At 50.6% G+C, this 19181-nt stretch overlaps 1 protein-coding gene across 1 annotated transcript in view; it reads left to right on the top strand.

The window, feature by feature from the left end:
• The window catches only part of MSI2 (musashi RNA binding protein 2), a gene marked incomplete at both ends in the record, with an annotated part of 188644 nt that overhangs the window by 165350 nt on the left and 4113 nt on the right, over positions 1 to 19181 (top strand). The window contains 1 exon segment of the mRNA XM_079544972.1: positions 4698 to 4760. Within this exon segment, the coding sequence (XP_079401098.1) occupies positions 4698 to 4760 (63 nt within the window).

The following is a 19181-nucleotide window of genomic DNA, read 5'->3' as shown; positions in this document are numbered from 1 at the left end:
AATTTCGAATTAACTATATTTGGATTTTATTGTTTTGTTGAAACTCCAGAGCAGAAATATTTGCTCACAAGAACACGAGCACGCATCCGGTGCGGCGCGCGGCGTGTCTGACGTGGAGCGTTTCCCCAGCACGACCTGCGACGCGTCGCACATCTCAAACAGCAGCCGGCTGTGCCTTGAATCACAGAGGGCTGCTAATGAGGTTTCCATTATGCGCGATGTGCTGAATCTGAAGTTCGCTAATTTTCTGACCTGCTGAAATAGATTTTAATAAGCTTGATGTACCACAGCATATAAAGACAAAGGGAAGCGCTTAATGGGGCTGTCAGGATAACTCTGGGCAGGCCTGGGGATGCTTAAAGTGTTGGTGGAGTTGATGGGAAGCTTGGGCAGCAGACTGCGTGCCCATGAGCGCTGCCCGGCGCCATGCTGCTCTGTGGGAGAGCTTCGTGGGGTCTGCAGTCAAATCCAGGAGAGATCATTGCTCCTAAAGCACGACAGCGGGTTGTGAGCGGTCAGGTGCTGTCCTGATCTTTCAGTGAGCCTAGATGGAGTTTGATTTCTCTGGGTGTGTTCCTCCAGCGGTGAGTGGTTGGCTGTTCATCTAAAGCTTGACACGGCGGCTGCGTTTTCTTTTTCATTTTTGTTCCTTGTAGAAAAGGGGGGGGGGGGGAGATGGAGGACTGAAAGATGAAAGTTTTGAGCGTGAAGGGATTGTTTTGGGATTGAGCTTTCCCTCGTGTGTGCTCACCATTAAAGGCTGTGTTTGTGTCGGGTAAATTGGACCCATGCCTGCCTGCCTCCCAAAAAAGGCAGCGGGCTCTTCTGCTTCATGGTTGCGAGTCTGATACTTTTGAAATGAAGCCTAAAGATCCGACAAAGAGGATAACGCTGCCTAATGGAAAGAATAATGCGGGCGAGAACCCATCTGAAATGACAGCTGTGATGAGCCTCACGCTGCTCTCCTGCGCTGATCAAAGCCACTGGTAACGCTGTGTGAAAGGAGGGCATCGGTTCCCCTTCTCCTGCTCCACCTGCAGGCATTTCTGCATTGGCAACTTGGTGCTTTTTTCCCTGGGATATCAGTGGAGCTCCCCAGGATCCATTGTGACAGGCCAAGTGGCCAAACTACATAGAGGGGAGATTCCGGTTGGATGTAAGGAAGTTTTTTACAGTAGGGGTGGCACAGGCTGCCCATAGAGGTGGTGCTGCCCTGTCCCTGCAGACAGCCAAGGTCAGGGGAGGCAGCCCTGAGCACTGATGGAGCTGTGAGTGTCTGTGCATTGCCGGGCAGTGGGATCTGATGGCCTTCGGTCCCTTCCAACTCCATCCGTTCTGTGATTCTGTAATAATTTTGGTGGTTTTTCTGAAGTCTGGTGCTGAGGCTACATGTGCTCATTGCTAGACTCTTGCCATGCGACCTCATGTGCCCACGTGCTTTAGTCAGTAGGAAGCAGAGAAAATTGCATAGTATTTATTGATAGGAAAAGGGATATCTTGGTCCTCGTGACTTTTGGGGGGTGTGGTTGCTCTTGTCCCAGTGTTCCTACAGTGCAGCATCGTGTGTGCTTCAGGGCTGAGTGGGACGTGGTCCAAAGCAATTGCTGGTTGCCCCATTGGCCTCATGCTGCCCTCTGAGCTCCTGTCCTGCTGCCAGCCTGCTGCTCCCTGACTTGTTTCTGTGCTGCAGAAGGCACTGGCGTGGAGACGGCTGCTGCCTCGAGCTGTGACCATAGGGTAGGGCTTCTGGAAACAGACGTGTCTGTGCCCCATTGCATGGGGCTGCTTTGGCATTTATAGGGAAACTGTTGGTGCGGGAAGCAGAAAAATGTATCTGTGAGAAATTGAACTCCAAACACTGGCTTTGGCTCGTTCTGAACAATAAGAGAGCATGAAATTGCTGTGAATCCTCAGGGCTTTCCTGGTCAGTGTGTAAGCCCGTGGAAAACATTTATTGTAAAATACCTTCTAATTGCAGTGCCTGAAGTAGGCACTTTGGGCCTTTTGAACAGCTTTGCTATCTTGTTTTCTGTAATTATATGCAGAGGACTCACAGAGGAGGGCAGGGATCTTTTCTGCAAGTCTGGAGCCCCTCATGCAAACGTGATTATGAGGAAATCTCTCCTTCCACCCCTTTCCATTTCCCGTGGAGCTTCAGAGCTGCCGGGGAGCAGCGTGTGGGGAGCTGTGTGGGTACCTGTGATGGGCCAAACTCAGGCACAGGGGAAGGGGCTGTGGCTGCTGGGAACGGGAGGGCATCCTCACCCCGAGGTGCTGGTGGGACCTGGGGGAGGTTCTGCAACAGGGAGGTCCCTTGGGGGGCACAGAAACCAGCACAGTGGTTCCCTTTTTCAAATACCTTTCCCCAAGTGACTTTGCTCCTTGTGCTGCGTTTTGTACCGTCTGTGAAACGGAGACGGTGTCACTGCCGAGAGACACAGGGACAAAGAGCTCCGTAAGAACAAGAAGTGGATTGGCTGTGTTCTTAGACAGCACGCAGCATTAATGTGCTCAGCAGCGTGATGAGTGGGAAATTTGTTTTTGACTGAAGGAGCTGATTAATGCAGCGCCTGGCAAATGTAATTTCAGTGTGTGGGACTGATTACTTTCAGCATGTTGGATTGATTTAGGGATCCTCCAGTGATGGAACCCGTCTGTGTGTGTTAGTAAGCAGGCTTTTGCCAATACAGATAATCAGCCTCTGCTCCCATCTCCCACCTGTGCAGCCCCACGCAGCCGTCCCGGCCGGCGCGAGCAGTGCCATTGCATGGAGCTGTGCAGTGCCTCTGGCGCAGAGGCTTTCATCTCATAGTCAAGAGAACAGCTTTCTTTCAGGGAGGAGGGATTAATTTTTCACACATCTGTCCGTACTGAGCTCCGGATCGCAATAATAGATGCTTTGTTCAGGCTCTTTTTGTGGAGAGCCTTCTCCACCCTTGTTATTTTGTTCTCCTTTTGCATGGCAAAACTTTTTGTCCTGCATTTCAAATAGATACTGAGAGTCCCTGGCAGCTGAACAAGAGAAACAAACTTTGCAGCCCTGTCCTTTATGCTGCTTTCGGGAGATGCGTGGTGATGTGAAAGGTATTAGATTGGTTTTGGCAGAGGCATTTGATTCCCTGGGAAATCTGCAGCTCCTCTGATCCCTTACGGATGGTTTAGGGCCTCCGGAGCCCCCAAGTGATGGGTTTGCTGGTGGGCAGCTGGTCCTGAGCATGGCATGGGGTTGTGGTGGGCGCTGCTTGGGATGAGGTAGCAGGACGTGCTCTGTGGTAGGCAGGGGGGAGGCTGTGAGCACTGCTCTGTCCCATGCACTCCCAGCTCAGCGTTCAGCTTGAGCGTGGCTCTGCACAAAAACAGAGCCCCAGAACAATGCACTCATCCTGCAGGTGTGTTCCCTCTTGGCTAATGCTGGTTTGATTCTCTAACATCAAGGTCTTCTTGCTCCAGGCTACTGCAACTCTGCTACCATGTGCTGGAGGGAGCCAAACAGGGCATCCCAACAGGGATGAATTTAGCACTCTGGTGTTTGGTTATAACATCCCCTGATGTGAAAGTGCTTCCCTCTGTATCCTGCTCCTCAGAGATCATAGCAGTTCATCAACATAATGAACAAATCATGTAGGTGTTAAGTAGCAGGGTTTGCTGTGCTGTGCATGGGCTCTGTACGCAGGGAGCAGCTGCCTGGGTTACCCTGCATATACATTTACCTAGACTTTCTCTTTTCCCCCAACAGCCCTATTACCATATTTAAATGCAAGTATGTCTGTTTTTTAATCAATGTTTTAAGTAGCCTTAAGTGACTCTAGCCTAGCTGCTCTCTGCTCGTGCCCTTGGTAGATTCCCCGTAGGTAGGATGGTAGTGGTAGCAGGCTTGTAGTTGGCAGGTTTCTCTGGCTCTCGCTCTCTCCATCTCTCAGCTTGCTGTTCTCTTCTCTCTTGGCTCAGTTGTTTTTCTGTGGTTCTTCAGCACCGCGAAGCAGTTGTGGTCCCGAGTCCCGGAGCTGCTGAGGGCAGTGCTGAGGCAGAGGCTGCACCAGCGGCTGTCCTGGCTGACAGCAGGAGCTCCCAGGGACCAGGAGCGCTCCAAGTGCTTTGTTGATGTGGCAGCACAGGGTACTGGGGGTTCCTGTTGATTGCCTGGACCTCGCCATTGCCCTCTTAAAATATATATAGAAAGTCAAAGCCTCTGGAGATCTGTTAATATTAATTAAGTAAAGAAACCGAGTCTGAAATCTTGGTAGCAGCGTTTCATTCATCTGCAGCCCCCTGTAGCAGGGTGTGTGTCTTCAAGCTCCTTGATCTGCGGCTGTTTTGCTATCAAAAGCTTTTTCCTTTCTTTCTTTTTTAAATTACATTCCGGTTGAGTTTTTTTTCTGCTTGATCCCAGCAAATCTGTGATCTTGACACGAGACCCTTCCCCCGTTTTCCATTACTGCTCTGTCTGTAGATCGGCACGTTATTATCACTTGCAAATAAGCAGCGACCGAAATGCAGCCGTCGCTGTGTGCACGGGCCGGCCCTGCCTGCTGGAGGGGATGTTGGCTGTGGGGGCCCTGCGAGGTCACCCCGGCCCCTCACCTCCCGCAGCGCCGTGCCCAGGAACCGTGTGCCAGCACTGCCCTGGCAGACGCCCCGCAGAGGCGCGCGGTGCCGCCGGCTTCTTTCTTTACCCTTCTCCTTTTCTCCACGGCCAGGTTTTCCGGCAGCGGCTTATGGACCAGTAGCAGCGGCGGCCGTGGCGGCAGCAAGAGGATCAGGTAGGGGGGCCCGTGGAAGAGCAAACCCTCAGAGTGCAGGGTCAGGTAAAAGCTCTGTCGGTATTCTGTGTGGCTGCAGCTCTCCATCATTTCTCTGATTTTCCTCACGCTTATCCTGGGGATCTGAAACCAATCGATCAAAAAGATATAAAAAAAAAAAAAAAACTAAATCCCAACCCCAAACTACAAGCAGAGGCCACGGGCCTGGAGCACCTTGCAGGAGATTGGCGTCAGAACTGCCAAAACCAGGGTAGATATTCTGATTTGCTTCTTTATTTATCCCTTTATTACGTTGGTTTCTTTTGTTTAAATTCGAGATTATAAAGGACACCCAAAAGAAAAAAGAATTGCGGTGTTGCGAAAGAAAGTTTTCGTTTCTCATGGAAGGTGAGGGCCGGGCTGGGCAGGCTCTGCTCCCCGGCGCCGCGGGTCGGTCCCACGCAGGTGGCCGTGTGCCATTTCCTGCCGTGCGCCGGCCGCTTCTCATGGAAACGCCAAAGCTTTTCTTCCCGTCCTTCCGAACACTTCCGTTTTTTTCCCCTTAAGGGAAATAAATCAATCGTTGCCAATTACCGTTATTACTTTGGGCTTCAAATTCAGATAAAGGTGCAAATTAGCGCTTTGCTGAGGTCGTGGAGCGTTCAGTGCACTCATGAGTGAGCTGCCGGTTGGGCAGCCCAGCCACCAGCCTGTCCCATCCCGCAGGGCCGTGGGTGCACGAGGCGCGGGGCCGGGCTGGGGGCAGCGCTGTGCTCGGCCTCCCCGGCACAGGGCCCGCTGCAGGGGTCGGCCGCTGGGTGTTGTGCCGGGCGGAGGCCGCGGCGTTGGAGGCTGCTCCCAGCTCACCCATGATGCAGTCCTGACGTGGGGGTTTCTCGGTGACTTTCCTGGTGGTGCCCTGGGTGAACCGGGCTCTTCCAGGAAAGAACCGACCAAACCGCTGCATACTGGGTCAGGAGGAGGGCACGGGCCCCAGTGTGTGAGCCTGATGCCGTGGAGGCCAAAGCAAGACACCAGGAGAACTCCGTTCCATGCAAACTGGCACTGCTTGCAGGCTACAAAGGATTATCTGTACCAGTTCCATTTTGTGGCATGTAGAGAGCGCCTAAGGGGTGACTTGCCAGACTGGTTGTGGGGGTCCCAATCTCCTCGCTCCTCCCACTGCCCCTTAACCGAGGGAAACAAAAGTTTTCAAAAGTTAAAAAAAAAAAAAAAAAAAAAAAAAAAAGGAAAAAAAAAAAAAAAAAAGGAAAAAAAGAGAATGATTTTGCTTATGATTTCAGGAAAACAGATTTCATTGTTTCTGCCTTTTCCTCATGTTTTGCCCTTCAGGTTTTGTTTTACGTACAAACAGACCTGGTGAGTTGCCCCTTAGCAAGGCACAGAGGGTTTGGCTGGATTAACATTGCTTCCCTGATAATTACTATTTTTTTAATCGGAGTGCTTTTGGTGCCCATTACAACTGAACTGAGCATTGATCAATTCTGTGCCTGAAAATCATTTGTCTTTAATTTGAGTGTTTTTTGGTTTTTCTTCTGTTGGGTTTTCTGTTTTGTTTTGTTTTTTCGTTTTTTATTTGAACTTGCAATACAAAACTAAATCTAACCCGAAATTAACAACACCCTTTCTGGCAAGTTTAAAGAGCAGTATGGTGTTTGGAAATGTCTTTCAAGCCTCAAAATTGCCCGTGTGCATAAAAATGGCAAAACTCCAAAACCGAATCACAAGAGCCCCCCCAACCCCGAGACCTGCAGGAGGGAGGTGGGTCTGTCACAGCCGTGGGGCGCAGCCAGCCCTGCTCCAGGCACGGTGTGTGTCACGTAGTCATCTCCATCCAGAGGCAGCTTTTGGAAGGGACATCCTCACTTCCATTCAGCCATGGTAGTGAATTGTATCCAGGAGCAGTAGAGTGCCATCAATCTTGTGATACAGTCTATAAGCCCGATTCATTACAAGAAAAAATGATTGGGGTTTTTCTTCTTTCCGGTTGGGTTTTTCTTTTTCCCTTTGCAAATTTGCACACTCCTCCTTCATACATGCCCCAGCCCAGAGTGCGGCGCCGCTGCTCTGCCCCAAGGCTGCTGCCCCTCTGTGGGCAGCACAGCACTGCGTTCCCCACTGGCCTCACTGCTTAGCCTCATGGTCTCCCAAGGAGACTGCAGCCTTCTCATTGCCAATCCCCTTCAGCTCTGCTGTGCAGACACTGCTGACCTCAGTGCTCCTGGCTGGTGACCCTTTGTGGCACCCTGTGCGTTGCTGGGCAGCAGGGCAGTTACCTGCACAGGACCTGTTCACTCTTCACTTCCCTCTCCCCTTCTTTTTCTTTTGTGAGGATGCAGCCACCAGTTTGCCATGCTAGGTCAGACAGGTTCTCTTTTCTGTCACAGCAGCTTTGTCCTGCGCTCAGCAGAAAGGGACGTTTTCCTCTGCTCGTGCTCGATGTCAGCCCTAAACCCCGCTCTTGACCCGGCTGCATCCCCACAAGGAGGTGACGGCCGAGGGCTCTCAGTCTCTGTTCCCATTGGTGGGGCCGTGCCAGATCCCTCGGCTGCTTTTGATGACCTCATCCATTCTTGAATATTTTTTTTAATGAATTGGGACCTGAGCCATGGGAAACAAGCAAACGTAAAAGTCTGAGTGCTGCAAACTCCTCCTAGACAACTTCACTATCAGTGTCACATTTCTTTTAAATCCACCTGACATTTTTTTGCGTGTACAGCATTTTTGTCTTATAAACGCATTTTTTAAAGTAAAACCATCGGGGGGACATTTTTATCTTACATTTGACATGGGGGAGAGGGGATTAACTTGGAAGGAAGCGAGCCAACGAAAAATCGGCAGGAGAGGGTTTTAGTGCCTTCCCGTTTGGTTCATGCACAAGTCTGAGATTTTTCCAGTTTCCAACCTGTTGCCAGCAGCCTTTCCTCCCTGCTGACCAGAGATCAAGGCGCTAAGGCCGTAAGCTCAGCCCGACCCGCTGCTCAGCAGCCAGTGCCCGGCTGTCCCAGGTGACCGCGGTGCTCCGACGGCTCCCAGCACGGCTGGACCTGGGGCGCCTCTGCCGGCTTGGAGCCCCGCGCCCCGACAACCCCTTACTGTACTTTATACTTGCCAGTATAACGAATCTAGTAACGCAAGCTACTGACCTTGATGGTGAGTGTGAGCAGTTATGTTTTGTTGTTTTCTCTCTTGCTTGGTTGGGGCTGCTGTGAGAGAGGGTGTCTCTGAGGCATACTTTCCGGCCTCTCTTACACTCGGACGTGCACACCTCCTCTCAAACACTCTTCTGAGCGCTCTCAGCGGGAAGGTTTGTCCACACCTATTAATCCTCTCTCAGTGTCCAGCTTCTTGTTAGTAGCAGCTGGTTGCATGTTTTTTGCTTGTTCAGACGAAACGGTTCAAGAAACGACTCATATCAACTCTTGAGAAATGTCTCTATTTTTTTGTACACTTTCTTTCTTTTGATGTTTTTATTAATTTCCCTTACTTAAAAAACAAAACACCTGTCGTCCCGTAAAACATTTCACATCTCCCCTTGCCTGTTCTTAGAGTGTATGTATCTGTGGGACTGAACTAAATGCATGCACTGTAGTAGTCGTACTGGTAGCAGTAGATGTAGTTGTAGAACATGCATTGTTGAGTTGATATTATAGGTGCCATCAATGTGAAATAGCGCGGCAGTTAAAAGCATAGCCTTGGTCTGACTGAGAGCGTAGGGCTATTAACAAAGCAGAGAGCTGCTAAAGGCTTGGATCCATAGTCCTGCATTTGTTAAATCCCATTATCTGGAAGTTTAAATTGAACGCAGCTGTAGGCTGTACAAGAACCCGCACATGCTGTTATGTTGATAGTAAATTTGCCGTATTTTTTCAAATTAAACCCCCTAGGAATTTAAATGCTAAGCATAACAATATTCTCTAATTTTTATTTTATATTAAAAAGATATTTTAAAAATCATTTTACAATCATGGTTTCTCCATCAGCCTGTTACTCGTCCATATTAGCCCATAGAATCATTTGTTAGCAGTTGTAGACCAGATGTGCCGAATGCAAATCACTCCATTTGGGTGTCTAAATAATACCATGTGTGCGAAGCAGCTTCCCGCAGACCGTCCCAAGACATAAAGCAATTGTTTTTAGGTCATAAACCTTAAATCTTGTTATGCAACAGAGACTCTGAGCTAGCGGTGGTTTGTATTCATTGCCATGTCACCGAGCTTAAGGGAGCATTTGTAAATGAAGATGTAATGTTTCATGAATATTGGCGTCAGGAGCTTGAGACGAGTTCTGCATCTTTGCCGTCGAGCCAGCGAGCGGCGTTGCTTCCGGTGCCCAGGTGTGTGCACGAGGCTTTGGGAACTCTCCCAAATGAAGTTTAGTCTGTGGGTTTAGCAGGCAGCAGGTGAGATCCCAATAGAGACTTTGTTTCTCTGTTTCGTTGGCTGGTTGTCAGAGAACGCCCTGCTGGGAGCAGCTGGGGTGTGCAAGGTGGGTGCGCCCTGCTTCCTCCTCCTCCTCCTCCTGCGAAGGCACTGTGCTGAGCCCATGGTCCTGCTCTGCTGGGGGCTCTGCGTTCAGCTGCCAGAGGGAATAAGGTTTTCTGGGGGCTTTCGAAGTGTAGTTAAGAATTTGTATCTGCTCCTCACCTCTAACAGAGCATCAAGTAAATCAGCCAAGCAGCAGCTTGGATGGAGCTGACCCAGAGGCAGCCTGTGCGGAGCAATCGGAGCTGCCCGTATCGCTTCCCTGATTGCTGCCGAGGAGCCGAGGTACTCGGGTATCAAGAGGGAGAATTATGTCCCCTTTTGATCTCGATCTGCCAAGGAGGCAGGGGACCCACTGTTTAATGCACAAGGCGTGTGATGTAGTGAAGAGCGTATCTGAAAGTTAGCAGAGCAACAAATTGTGAGGGGCTCAGGAATCCTTGTCTTACACTTCAGGAAGGTGCTCTAAAAATGTAATATCGCCATTAGGCGCCCATAGTGTTGGCAAATTGCAGCCATAAAGAGCTGGACCACGGCTGGGCTGTGCGGGGGGGGGTGACACCAGCACGGAGCTGAGCAGGGATGCGCGGAGGTGATGTGGCAGTGAGGGATTTATGCGGCCTGCGGAGAGGGCTCCCTGCGGCACGGCCGCTCAGATGGAACTGCTCCCCTCCTTTTATTTTGCTATATAAAAGTACATAAAATTTAATCCAAGCTATGTAATCTCAAAAGCCAGAACCTAACAAGTAGACCACTTGGGAGCAGCAAGCAGGCTGAAATTTCTCACTCCACTGGAACAGCCGGTAATTATGTGACAGAGGCTGGCAACCGGAGCTCTGCACGGCTGGAGCTTCAAAAAATTAATGGCTGCATCAGATGTTATCTTCTGCTTATCTTCCTTGCAGAGGCAGGCGGTGCTGGAGAGTGGTGCAGGCAGTCAGCAGGGAGCGGTGGGATGGAGAACCTCACACCTCTTCATGCACTTGCAGAGGGGGAACACAAAGGCCAGTGTCTGGAAGGAGGTTATAGAGTGCTGGGGGTCTGCCCCTGCCTCGGGTAATGGGTAGGATGAGAGGTGAAGGTCTCATGTTGTGTCAGGGAGGGTCAGGTTGGAGTATGAGGAACGATTTCTTCTCCAAAAGGGCGGTCAGGTGCTGGCACAGGGAATGGGGGGGTCACCGACCCTCCTGGTGTTCCAGATCTGTGGGGTTGTGGAGTTGAGGGACACAGTCAGTGTGCGCAGTGGGGTGGCTTGGGGTCAGACTCAGTGATCTTGGAGGTCTTCTCCAAACTTAATGACTCTACGGTTCTGTGATTCTATGTTTTGTATCATCTGGGAGGTCTTGTGCCAATCCAGGCTGGTTCCAGCCCCACAGAGGTTCTCTCCTCGGGCTACACGAGCCCCACTCATCGGCTTTTCCTCTTGGGCTGAGCTCCTTCCAGGGCCATGTAGGAAGTTTGGCAGATTTAAAGCCATTTGGTGCTGCCGTGATTAGGCCTCAACCACAGCAGCAATCGCTCTGCACAGGGCTCCTGGATGAGGTCTGTTGTGGTTTAAATGCATCAGCCTTAATCAATAATTTCATAATAGGAAACCTTGCGCACTTGATAAATCGTCCCCTGTGCAATTAGTGACCACCTCTGATGTGCAGACTTAAGCATGGTGTAAGTTAATCTTTTATGAATTTAGTGGCTAACTTTTAATAGTCTTTTCAATCAGGAGAATTATTTTCAGTGGGAATTAGGTCCCAGCAGAGACCCTGCTGCCTCCAGGCACACAGAGCTGATGCCCCCACAGCCATGGGATGGACTGAGCACAGCGGGCTGAGCCCCGTTAGAGTCGCAGCTCTGAGTGTGACATAGCATGCATTTTACAGACCCACCGCTGACCCTCACCCTAAATGCTTTAGAAGTAAGTATGAAATTACAATGCTGTTGGGTTTGTTGGTTTGTTGGGTTTTTTTCCTGATTTCAGAGAAAGAAAAGTGAAAAAGAAGCAGTGACATTTTTCCTTGCAGCGAGTGCTCGCATGCGTCTGGCTCAGGATTAGCACAAGGAGCAGGGTGGATTAGGAGTTTCAGGAGAATGCAGAATTGGTCTTTGGGTGCATGAAGCTGAGCTCTAAAACCAATCTGCTCACACAGCTGGGGCTGTTCAGAGGCGTCTCCTGGCGGTTGGAGCCCAGTGCTGTGTGCAGGGGGGGCCCCCGGCTGCCCACAGGTAAGTGGGTGCCCCAGGCTGAGGGATGGTGTCCCTGCACATTGTGGTGCCTTACAGCCCCAGGGCTGTTGTGATTTTCCTCCTGTATTGTCTGTTACTGTTCAAAAGGCTTCGATTTAAAATTAACGGGAGTGATAGCCAGTTAATGCGTTACAGTAGGAGGCCAGAGTTTCTGTTGCTATGGCAATGGAGTTCGGCTCATTTGTTTTGTAGATGAGTAATTACTACGCAATTAGAGTGGGCTAAAAATAAAGGGGCCTTTTGTTCCCTGTTACTCATTAATATTAATAAAAGACCTGTCCAGGCGGTGGTAAACAATTAATGCAGATGTGGTGCCCATGGTAAAAGTAGCAACAGATTTCATGTTACCCAGCAAGAGGTGAAAGTGGCGTCTCTGCTTAGTTTGGCTGTTGCTCATTTTATATAGAAAAATGATGGGGAGGCCTGCTGTGCACAGGGTCACACAGCCCAGCCTGCTGCTGGCCGGGCGCTCGATGCTGAGAGCTGCAGCCTCCTGTGTGCACAGGGCAGTGCTGGCTGGCCCTGTGCTGCTGCAGGGTGGGAGCCTCTCAACCAGCCCAGCCCGGGGCAGCGCAGGCACTGCTGCTGGAATGGCAGCCCGGGGTGCCAGCACCAAAAGAGAGCAAGGGGAGACGGTCCCAAGCAATTGGTGTGAAGCATGCAAGCACCGGAACACAGCAGATTTCAAATGGGCTGTACCATCAGGTGAACGGACAGGGAAGGCTGCTGGGCAGGCACTGACACAGGCTGTACGGTGAGCAGGTGGGTCCCTGTCCTTGGCGGTGTTGCCAGGCCATAGCAGTGTGGCACTTGGGGGTGGGCATGGTGGGCATGGTGGGGGTGGGGTTGACTTGGTGGTCTCAGAGGTCTTCTCAAACCTTAATGACGGTGACTGGACATGATGGGTTGGCGGTTGGACGAGGTGATCTTCTCCAGCCTTACTGCTTCTGCGACTGATTTGCTGAAGGTGGCAAACAGGACAGCCATCACCTCTCAGATTTACTTGCTGGCCTCCATGTAGGTGGGGGACACGGCCGTAGCCCCCAGTGCTCAGCACCCGCAGCGCTGTGCGGAAACACCACCAGTGAGGGGCAGCAGCACGGCCCAAAACGCCGCTGTGGTGGTTGGGGGATTGCAGAAAAATGGAAACCGCCTCCCTCCCAAAGTGTTTAACTAATGGAGGGAAACGTAGCACAGCCTTTGTAAGGTCGACATTTGTTTGTTGTTAAGGATCTAATTAGAAACATGAGAGGGAGCTGAATGGCTGCTTGCTCGGCTAATTAGCGACATGCACGAAGACCACTTTGAACTTCAAGGACACAAAGCTATTAGCGCTTACATCAAAAATGGATTAAACTTCTGTGCTTTTATAATGATTAAAGATGAGCTGCTCGAGAGGAAATCCTTTTGTGGGGTTGTGACAAGCACTGGCTCCCTGATTGCAGCTCCTACAAGTGGAGCTTTGTGTGGCCTCCGCATCAGCTTGGTGCGCGTGGCACTGCCAACTTGCAGGACAGAGAATGTGATTAGGCAATAAATATTGATCGCTTGCAAAAACGGTACAGCCAAGCTGGAAAGTGCAGGACTTAAAAAAGCTGCACTTGAGTACATGAATGTTGTGCTTTTGTTTTGTTTGTTTGTTTTTGGCAAATCAATGGACAGCTTCCAGATGTGGCTGATGCTTTGAGGAAGCCAAGTGAGGCCTTCAGCAGGAGCAGGTGCTGCTCGCATGCTTGCAGGGTGCACCGAAGGACAGGGGTTGGGTTTTTTAAGCATTTGCTCCACTTGAATTTCGGGTGTACGCAACTCTTTGTAACAGCAGGGGAGCACTGGAGCGGAGGCAGGAGCAGTTCCATAGGATGACAATTGTCATCATCACACCAGCACATCCAGTGTGGTGCATAACAGCTGGGACTGCTGCTAGGTGCAGGCCTGGAGGTGTGAATAAGGAGGGGTCAGGCGCTGCCCCATCCCTGCTCAGTTCCAGCTGTAATTGCTGTGCTTGGGAACCTGCTCACCTCCCGCTGCTTTCTGTCAGTATCCTGGCGATAGTTCGATGTGTGAAGCCATTTCCAAAAGGGCTGCAGAGACAGAACAACCTTTTAAAGTGTGACTGCAGATAGAAAATATGGTACAAATAGTGTCTTGTTAAGGCAGATAGCAGCTCGCGGCGTCTCTCGGCCCCATCACACCAATTTGCTGATGAGCCCCGCGGTTGTTCTGCGGTTTGTCCCTGCGGGCGGGGGGCTGCCCGGCCCTCCCTGGGGCTGTGCTGGGTCTCCACAGGCAGCACCAAAACCTGGCTGTCCTGGGAAGAATGCCTCCAGCTGTCAGCAGTGACAGAGGATCTGCCTGCCGTGGGGCTTACCAAGAGGGGTTTGCTTTTCAGGTCTGCTGGGAAGGAGCACAAGCGAAGCACAGCCCCGTACAGCTCTGCACAGTGCTGTGTTGAGCAGTGTCTCTAATTGCAGTGCTGGGTTCTCTGCTTTCCTGTCTGTCTCCCACTTTTGTGCTCAGCTAGTTGGGAGCTGTTTGTACGCTGCTGTTCTCTAGGATGTCTGTGTGTTTCCAGCTCATTATTTTGGAGACATTTTCTAGTTTGAGCATTGATCTGAACTGGAGGTGTGCCGCGTGCAGTTTGTCTCAGACATAAAATAAAGCTGCATGTAAAAGGGCAGGTAGAGAAAAGTGATGCCTCTGATAGTTTGGCCTGACCACAAACAAATGTGTTTGTGCCTCCAGCAGGAGCTGTGTGCAGTGGCTGGGATATAACAAAAGAGTCTGGATGCAAACACTGAATTCTTAATGCTGTGTCTGTGCACTCCTGCAATCTGAATGGCAAGCAAAAACCAGGAGCACTGACGTCTTATTTCACACTGACATTAATTTGTACATCCATGGCTGAGTAAATCACATCGGGGCAGTTAGCATCTCAGAACAGCAAGGTGCGAGCTCTCTTCAGCTGCAGCAGTGAGTGCTCAAGGAATTAGGGCTGCCCCAGCTCTCCTTGAGGTGGGTGCAGTGCTGGCTACTGGTAGGGTACTTGTGAGGCTCTCAGCACTAATGATTGAGCTTTGCATGCAGTGCAGGAGTTTCTCTGCGCCCCATCCTGTGGCTGTTATTTAAAGTATCAGCATCACACTGTGCCTGCTGGTCCATTAGTCATGCACGAAGATGTGGTCATTGGTGTTCATGCTTCAGGACACATGGGATGCCTGAGAAATCAGGAGGGAAGCAATCTGTGCTGCACCAGTAGCCCTGGTTTTTAGTAGTGTCCTCTGCAGCATTTTTACTTGGTTCTTTCAAAGTCAGTACAGCAGGTTTGAATGCTTGGGTGCCTCTTGGGGAAATTCCCAACTTCCAGGTACTGCAGCACAGTGTCAGAGAGGTTTAAGGAAGTAGCTGAAAGCATCCTTTGCTCCACATGGCTGCCTGTAGTTACCCTGATATCTCATGGAATTAGATCTAACTACTCTTTAGCTACAGGTGCTGTTCCTTTTGCAAAAATCCAGGCAGATCCTCTGAACTGCCATGAATCAAATTAAATCCCGGGTGAGCTGAATCAAATGCCCCAAGCATGGTGTTGTTGCTGTCCCAGCTGTCCTCCTGGCCCATTCCCTGCCCCGATCCGTAGCCGTTCCATCACCATGCTAAATGTTACCCTATTGTTTCCTCCTTCAAGCTGGAAGCTGATGTTTGCAGCACACTAGATGAATTTTTCATAAAGATAAAAACAGCCTAATCTTGTGAGCTTTGAGTCTTGGTAGTGGGTAATGGCTTTGATTTAAAGCATTTTGTCTTAATGATAGTTATATTGAAAATTTCCTGCTGCTTTCAAGCACGTGGAGTTATTATCATAAACATTGGTGGTAGAAATGCCTGCCAAATTGCGCGTGGCTGTTTATGGCAGATGAGAGAGTCATGCAGAAATTAGAGCTCTGGATCAACAAGTTGTCAGAAGCGTGTTGGTACGGAAGGGCTCCGTCGGGGAGCGGAGGAGCAACGTGCCGTGGCTTTGCACCAGGCGCAGGGAGAACTGCGGGCAGGGGCTGAACGGGCGCTTCCACTTGGCTTGCTTCTTTATGTTATTGTGTGGAGCCTCTTGTGTTTGCTTCTCTTGGAAACATGAGCAGGTGCGTGCTTTGTAAATGAGGATGTGTTTCTAGGGGAATATTTCACTCTTCTCTCTCTTTTTTTTTTTTTTTTTACATGTGTAGCTTTGCTCTTTGTGCTCTGTTCAGCAGCATCACCCGCTCTGAGCAGCACCTCCACCAGGGCCTGTGGCCAAACTCTGCTTCCAGCAATGCCAGAAGCAGATCAGCTCAGCAGCACTGATTGTGTCCCAGGGAATATGAGCCCTCCCCGGGAGGTGGTTGATTGTCATTGGGCAGTCCTCAGGAGTGCTGCCTCAGTGCTTGCTGATGGTGCCGGCCGCTTTGCTCTGGTGCCTGCGGGAGGGGACGGCCATGGGGACGGCTGTGGGCAAGGAGCGGCTGCAGGCAGTGCTCGGCTGCTCTCTCTGTGAGGAGATGCATTTCTGGCTGCGATGACAGGGTGCTGTATTTCATCCTGAAGTATTCTGCCTCTTCTTGAGGAGGAAATGCAGTAAATCATGGGTGGTTTCTTGCAAAGTTGAGGTTTTCCTTCTGCCTGTGTAGTAGTAGGGAGTGCAGCCACGGGTTGTGCGCTGTTCTTCGTGTTGCTTTTTCTTCAACTTTTGAAATCTTTGTAGAATAATTGTAAAACAAGCACAGCAGTGATTACTGAACCCTTTCCCTCTCTCTTTACCTTCACTGACTTGAGTTTATTTGGGTGGGATTTTAGCATCCAGCTTGCTGTGCTTTACCCATCTGTTTCCGTCTCCCCTCCCAGAGAGGCATCTGAATCCTCGTTAGTGCAGTGCACAGCTTGCTAAGGCAAATGTCATAATGAATCCTGACTTAGAAATTTCTCAAGAGTTCATCAGAAGAGAGTTTATCTTTCAGTGGTGACCTTTCCTGTTGCACGTGGATTAATGTACGATCGGGTCTGTGCTAACACGGCAGTTTGCAGGAACGGGCGCTCGATAAGCGAGCTCCTGGAGCTCCACCTGCTCCCTGCAGCTCTGCTCTGTACCCCACATGCAGCTCTCTGCTGGAACAGTGTGTTGAGAAGTGCCTCACATGCATTCAGTGTGTGCAGAGAGCTCTGCAGAAGGATGCCGAGGTGAGTTAGTAGTCGAAGAACCTTGCTCAATGTAGTGCTGTCTTGAGGTTACAGATGCATTTTAAAATTAGCTCTGATTTGACATTTATTTTAGCAGAAGACTCAGTAGGTTCTCTGCTCAGACAGAGCAGTGCTCAGGGAGTGAGTGCAGTGAGTGTGCAAGGATCGGTGTCTTCTCTGTAAGAAAAAGCACAGCAAATTCTAAGGGAAGGAAACGCTGCAGGAAGCGTCCCTGTTCTCATCACTCAGCTGCTGTCACTTGTTTTCCTTAGGTGTAGGAAGAGCTTCCCCAACCAAGAGGATGGGGCTGTCTGGGCTTGGGGAACGTTGAGGCTGGTTAGCTGTGACTTACAGACACATCTCATCTTTTTCACATCCCTTCCACACCGATCTGATGCAGGGCTTTGTGGTGACACCTGGGGCTGAAAATCATGCATAGTGGAAACCGTTGTGTTGGAGGTACCAAGTCATAGTTTCAGGGCTGTGAAAACATCCAGTGCAGGATGGTTCCCTGTGCAATCAGTTGATAAATTGGAGCTCGATTCCGATCCTGGAAACAGGTGCAGTGTCTGTGGCTTCCCGAGTGCTTGAGATGGGAGGGCATCGCCCGCTGGGACCCACAGGAAAGCAGTAGTGCTCTGCTCCAGCACTGACCGGAGCGATCTGCGGCTCGCTGCTCTCCTCCAGCACAGCACAATCCCTGCCAGTTTGCCAGCAGTGCACTTCCCAACATCCACCCGTGGTTATTTCCAGCTCTGTCTGCAGGATGTCTGACCAGGGAAATGTCTCAGGTGCTTTGCAGGCCGCGGTGCTTTAATCTCAGTGCTCTGTGCCTCTGCACCCAACAGCACCTGCAGCTCTCGGATGGCTTCTGCTGTGAGCTGACAGCTTTGTCCATCTCCACAGTCTTAATTTTTTTTTGAGGGCTGAAATGGCATCCAGAGTCAGGAGAGTTTTGTGTTTTGTTTTCTGCTTCATTTCAGTCTCAGATTACTTGCAGGTTTGTGTACAACAGATTTCTTTTCAGGCATTTCTTACCCAAACGCACTGCATTCTGCATGTTGGGAAAGTCATTCAAGGTCCCTTTGCAGTTGTTTCAAAGCGATCATAAAACTGCCTCCAGCTCTAGGTGCGCTTCAGTGCAGCTATTGTAAGAAGACAAATATTTAGCAACTCACCATGGCTGAGTGAATCGTTAAAGTACGGCTTTCTCAGGACTGTTTAGTCTCCTGGTAATTATGAGAGCTTTTCTCTTTCATTTATCGGGTCTGGAGCAAAGTGTCAGCTCTGTAAAAGCTTCCAACCCTTTCTGTGAAGTTCTGCAAACAGCTGTTAGCAGGCGGTGCACAAAGTGCTGCCTGGGCACCCCGCGCCCACGGAGCTGTGCGAGCGGAGCGGAGGGCGTGCTTTTGTGTCACACGTTTGTCTGCAGCCACTTCTGTGATCATCAGGATGTAGTACCAAATTGATGCTCAGGAGATAGAAAATTGCCTTTTTCTTACGTTGCATACCTACAATCAGAAGGATGTTGAATAAACAGCTGCCAACTCCTTCCGCACGTATGCAAGCTGGTATTCCTGAATTTCTTAGAGCTGTAAATGGCTGGGGCTGGGCTGCTTTGGGGGATGGAGCATCTCTTTCTGGCTCCTCGCTGCTCGGCTTGCTTTCAGTAAGATTTTGGGACAGGCTGAGTACATCTTCTTATTATCTGTGCATGGACTCGTAACTGTGGCTTAATGATGCAGAGGTGCTGCAGTGTGTGTGTGTGTGTGTGCGCGTCTGATCCGCTGCCCCACTCGCACTTGGTTCAGGGGCTGGCTCAGCTCCTCATCCTGCAGCTGCAGAGGCCACAGAGGTGTTCATTCGTAGGACATTCGACTCGCAGCACCCCAGCAGCCTTACTCCATGCATCTCACTGGGGCTGGCTGCAGTGCATGAGTCCCACTTGCTGTGGTGCAAAGCAAGGGCAGCCTTTGTGTCACATAGCTGCTGCTGGGTGCCCCACTGCCAGCCCAACCTCTGCTCAATGCCATTTTGAAATGGTGTAATATTTGATCACTGTATCTCAAAATTAAATGTTGAGGCATTCTACAGGCGTGTTCGTGCCAGCCCCGACATGCCATTGCCATCAGTGGGCTGCATCAGAGATGAATATGGCCTTGCACCTCAACTTTGATTTTTAATGAAATGCTCCATGCACCTCTAGATGAGAGCTGTGTGATTTGGGGACCATGTCTTCTTATTGGTGCGATTTGCACTTTTTCCCAGCAAGCCACACGCTGCAGGAAGGCAGCTGTGCAAGGCGCAGGGCCACACTGCAGGGCTGGGGGCAGCACGTGGGCTCCATGCAGAGCCCTGCTCACCCCTTGTGCCTCATGCCATGGCTGTCTGCAGCTGTACTCATGCTCTGTGCTTTAGCACCCTCCATCTCTGAAGGACGTGTTAAAGAACGTTAAGGCCAGATTGGATGGGACCCTGGGCAGCCTGGGCT

This window comes from Tetrao urogallus (assembly GCF_951394365.1).
Source record: "Tetrao urogallus genome assembly, chromosome: 20".
NCBI classification, from domain to species: domain Eukaryota; kingdom Metazoa; phylum Chordata; class Aves; order Galliformes; family Phasianidae; genus Tetrao; species Tetrao urogallus.
The sequence above is the reverse complement of the archived record's forward strand: the minus strand, read 5'-3'. Positions and strand labels throughout refer to the sequence as shown.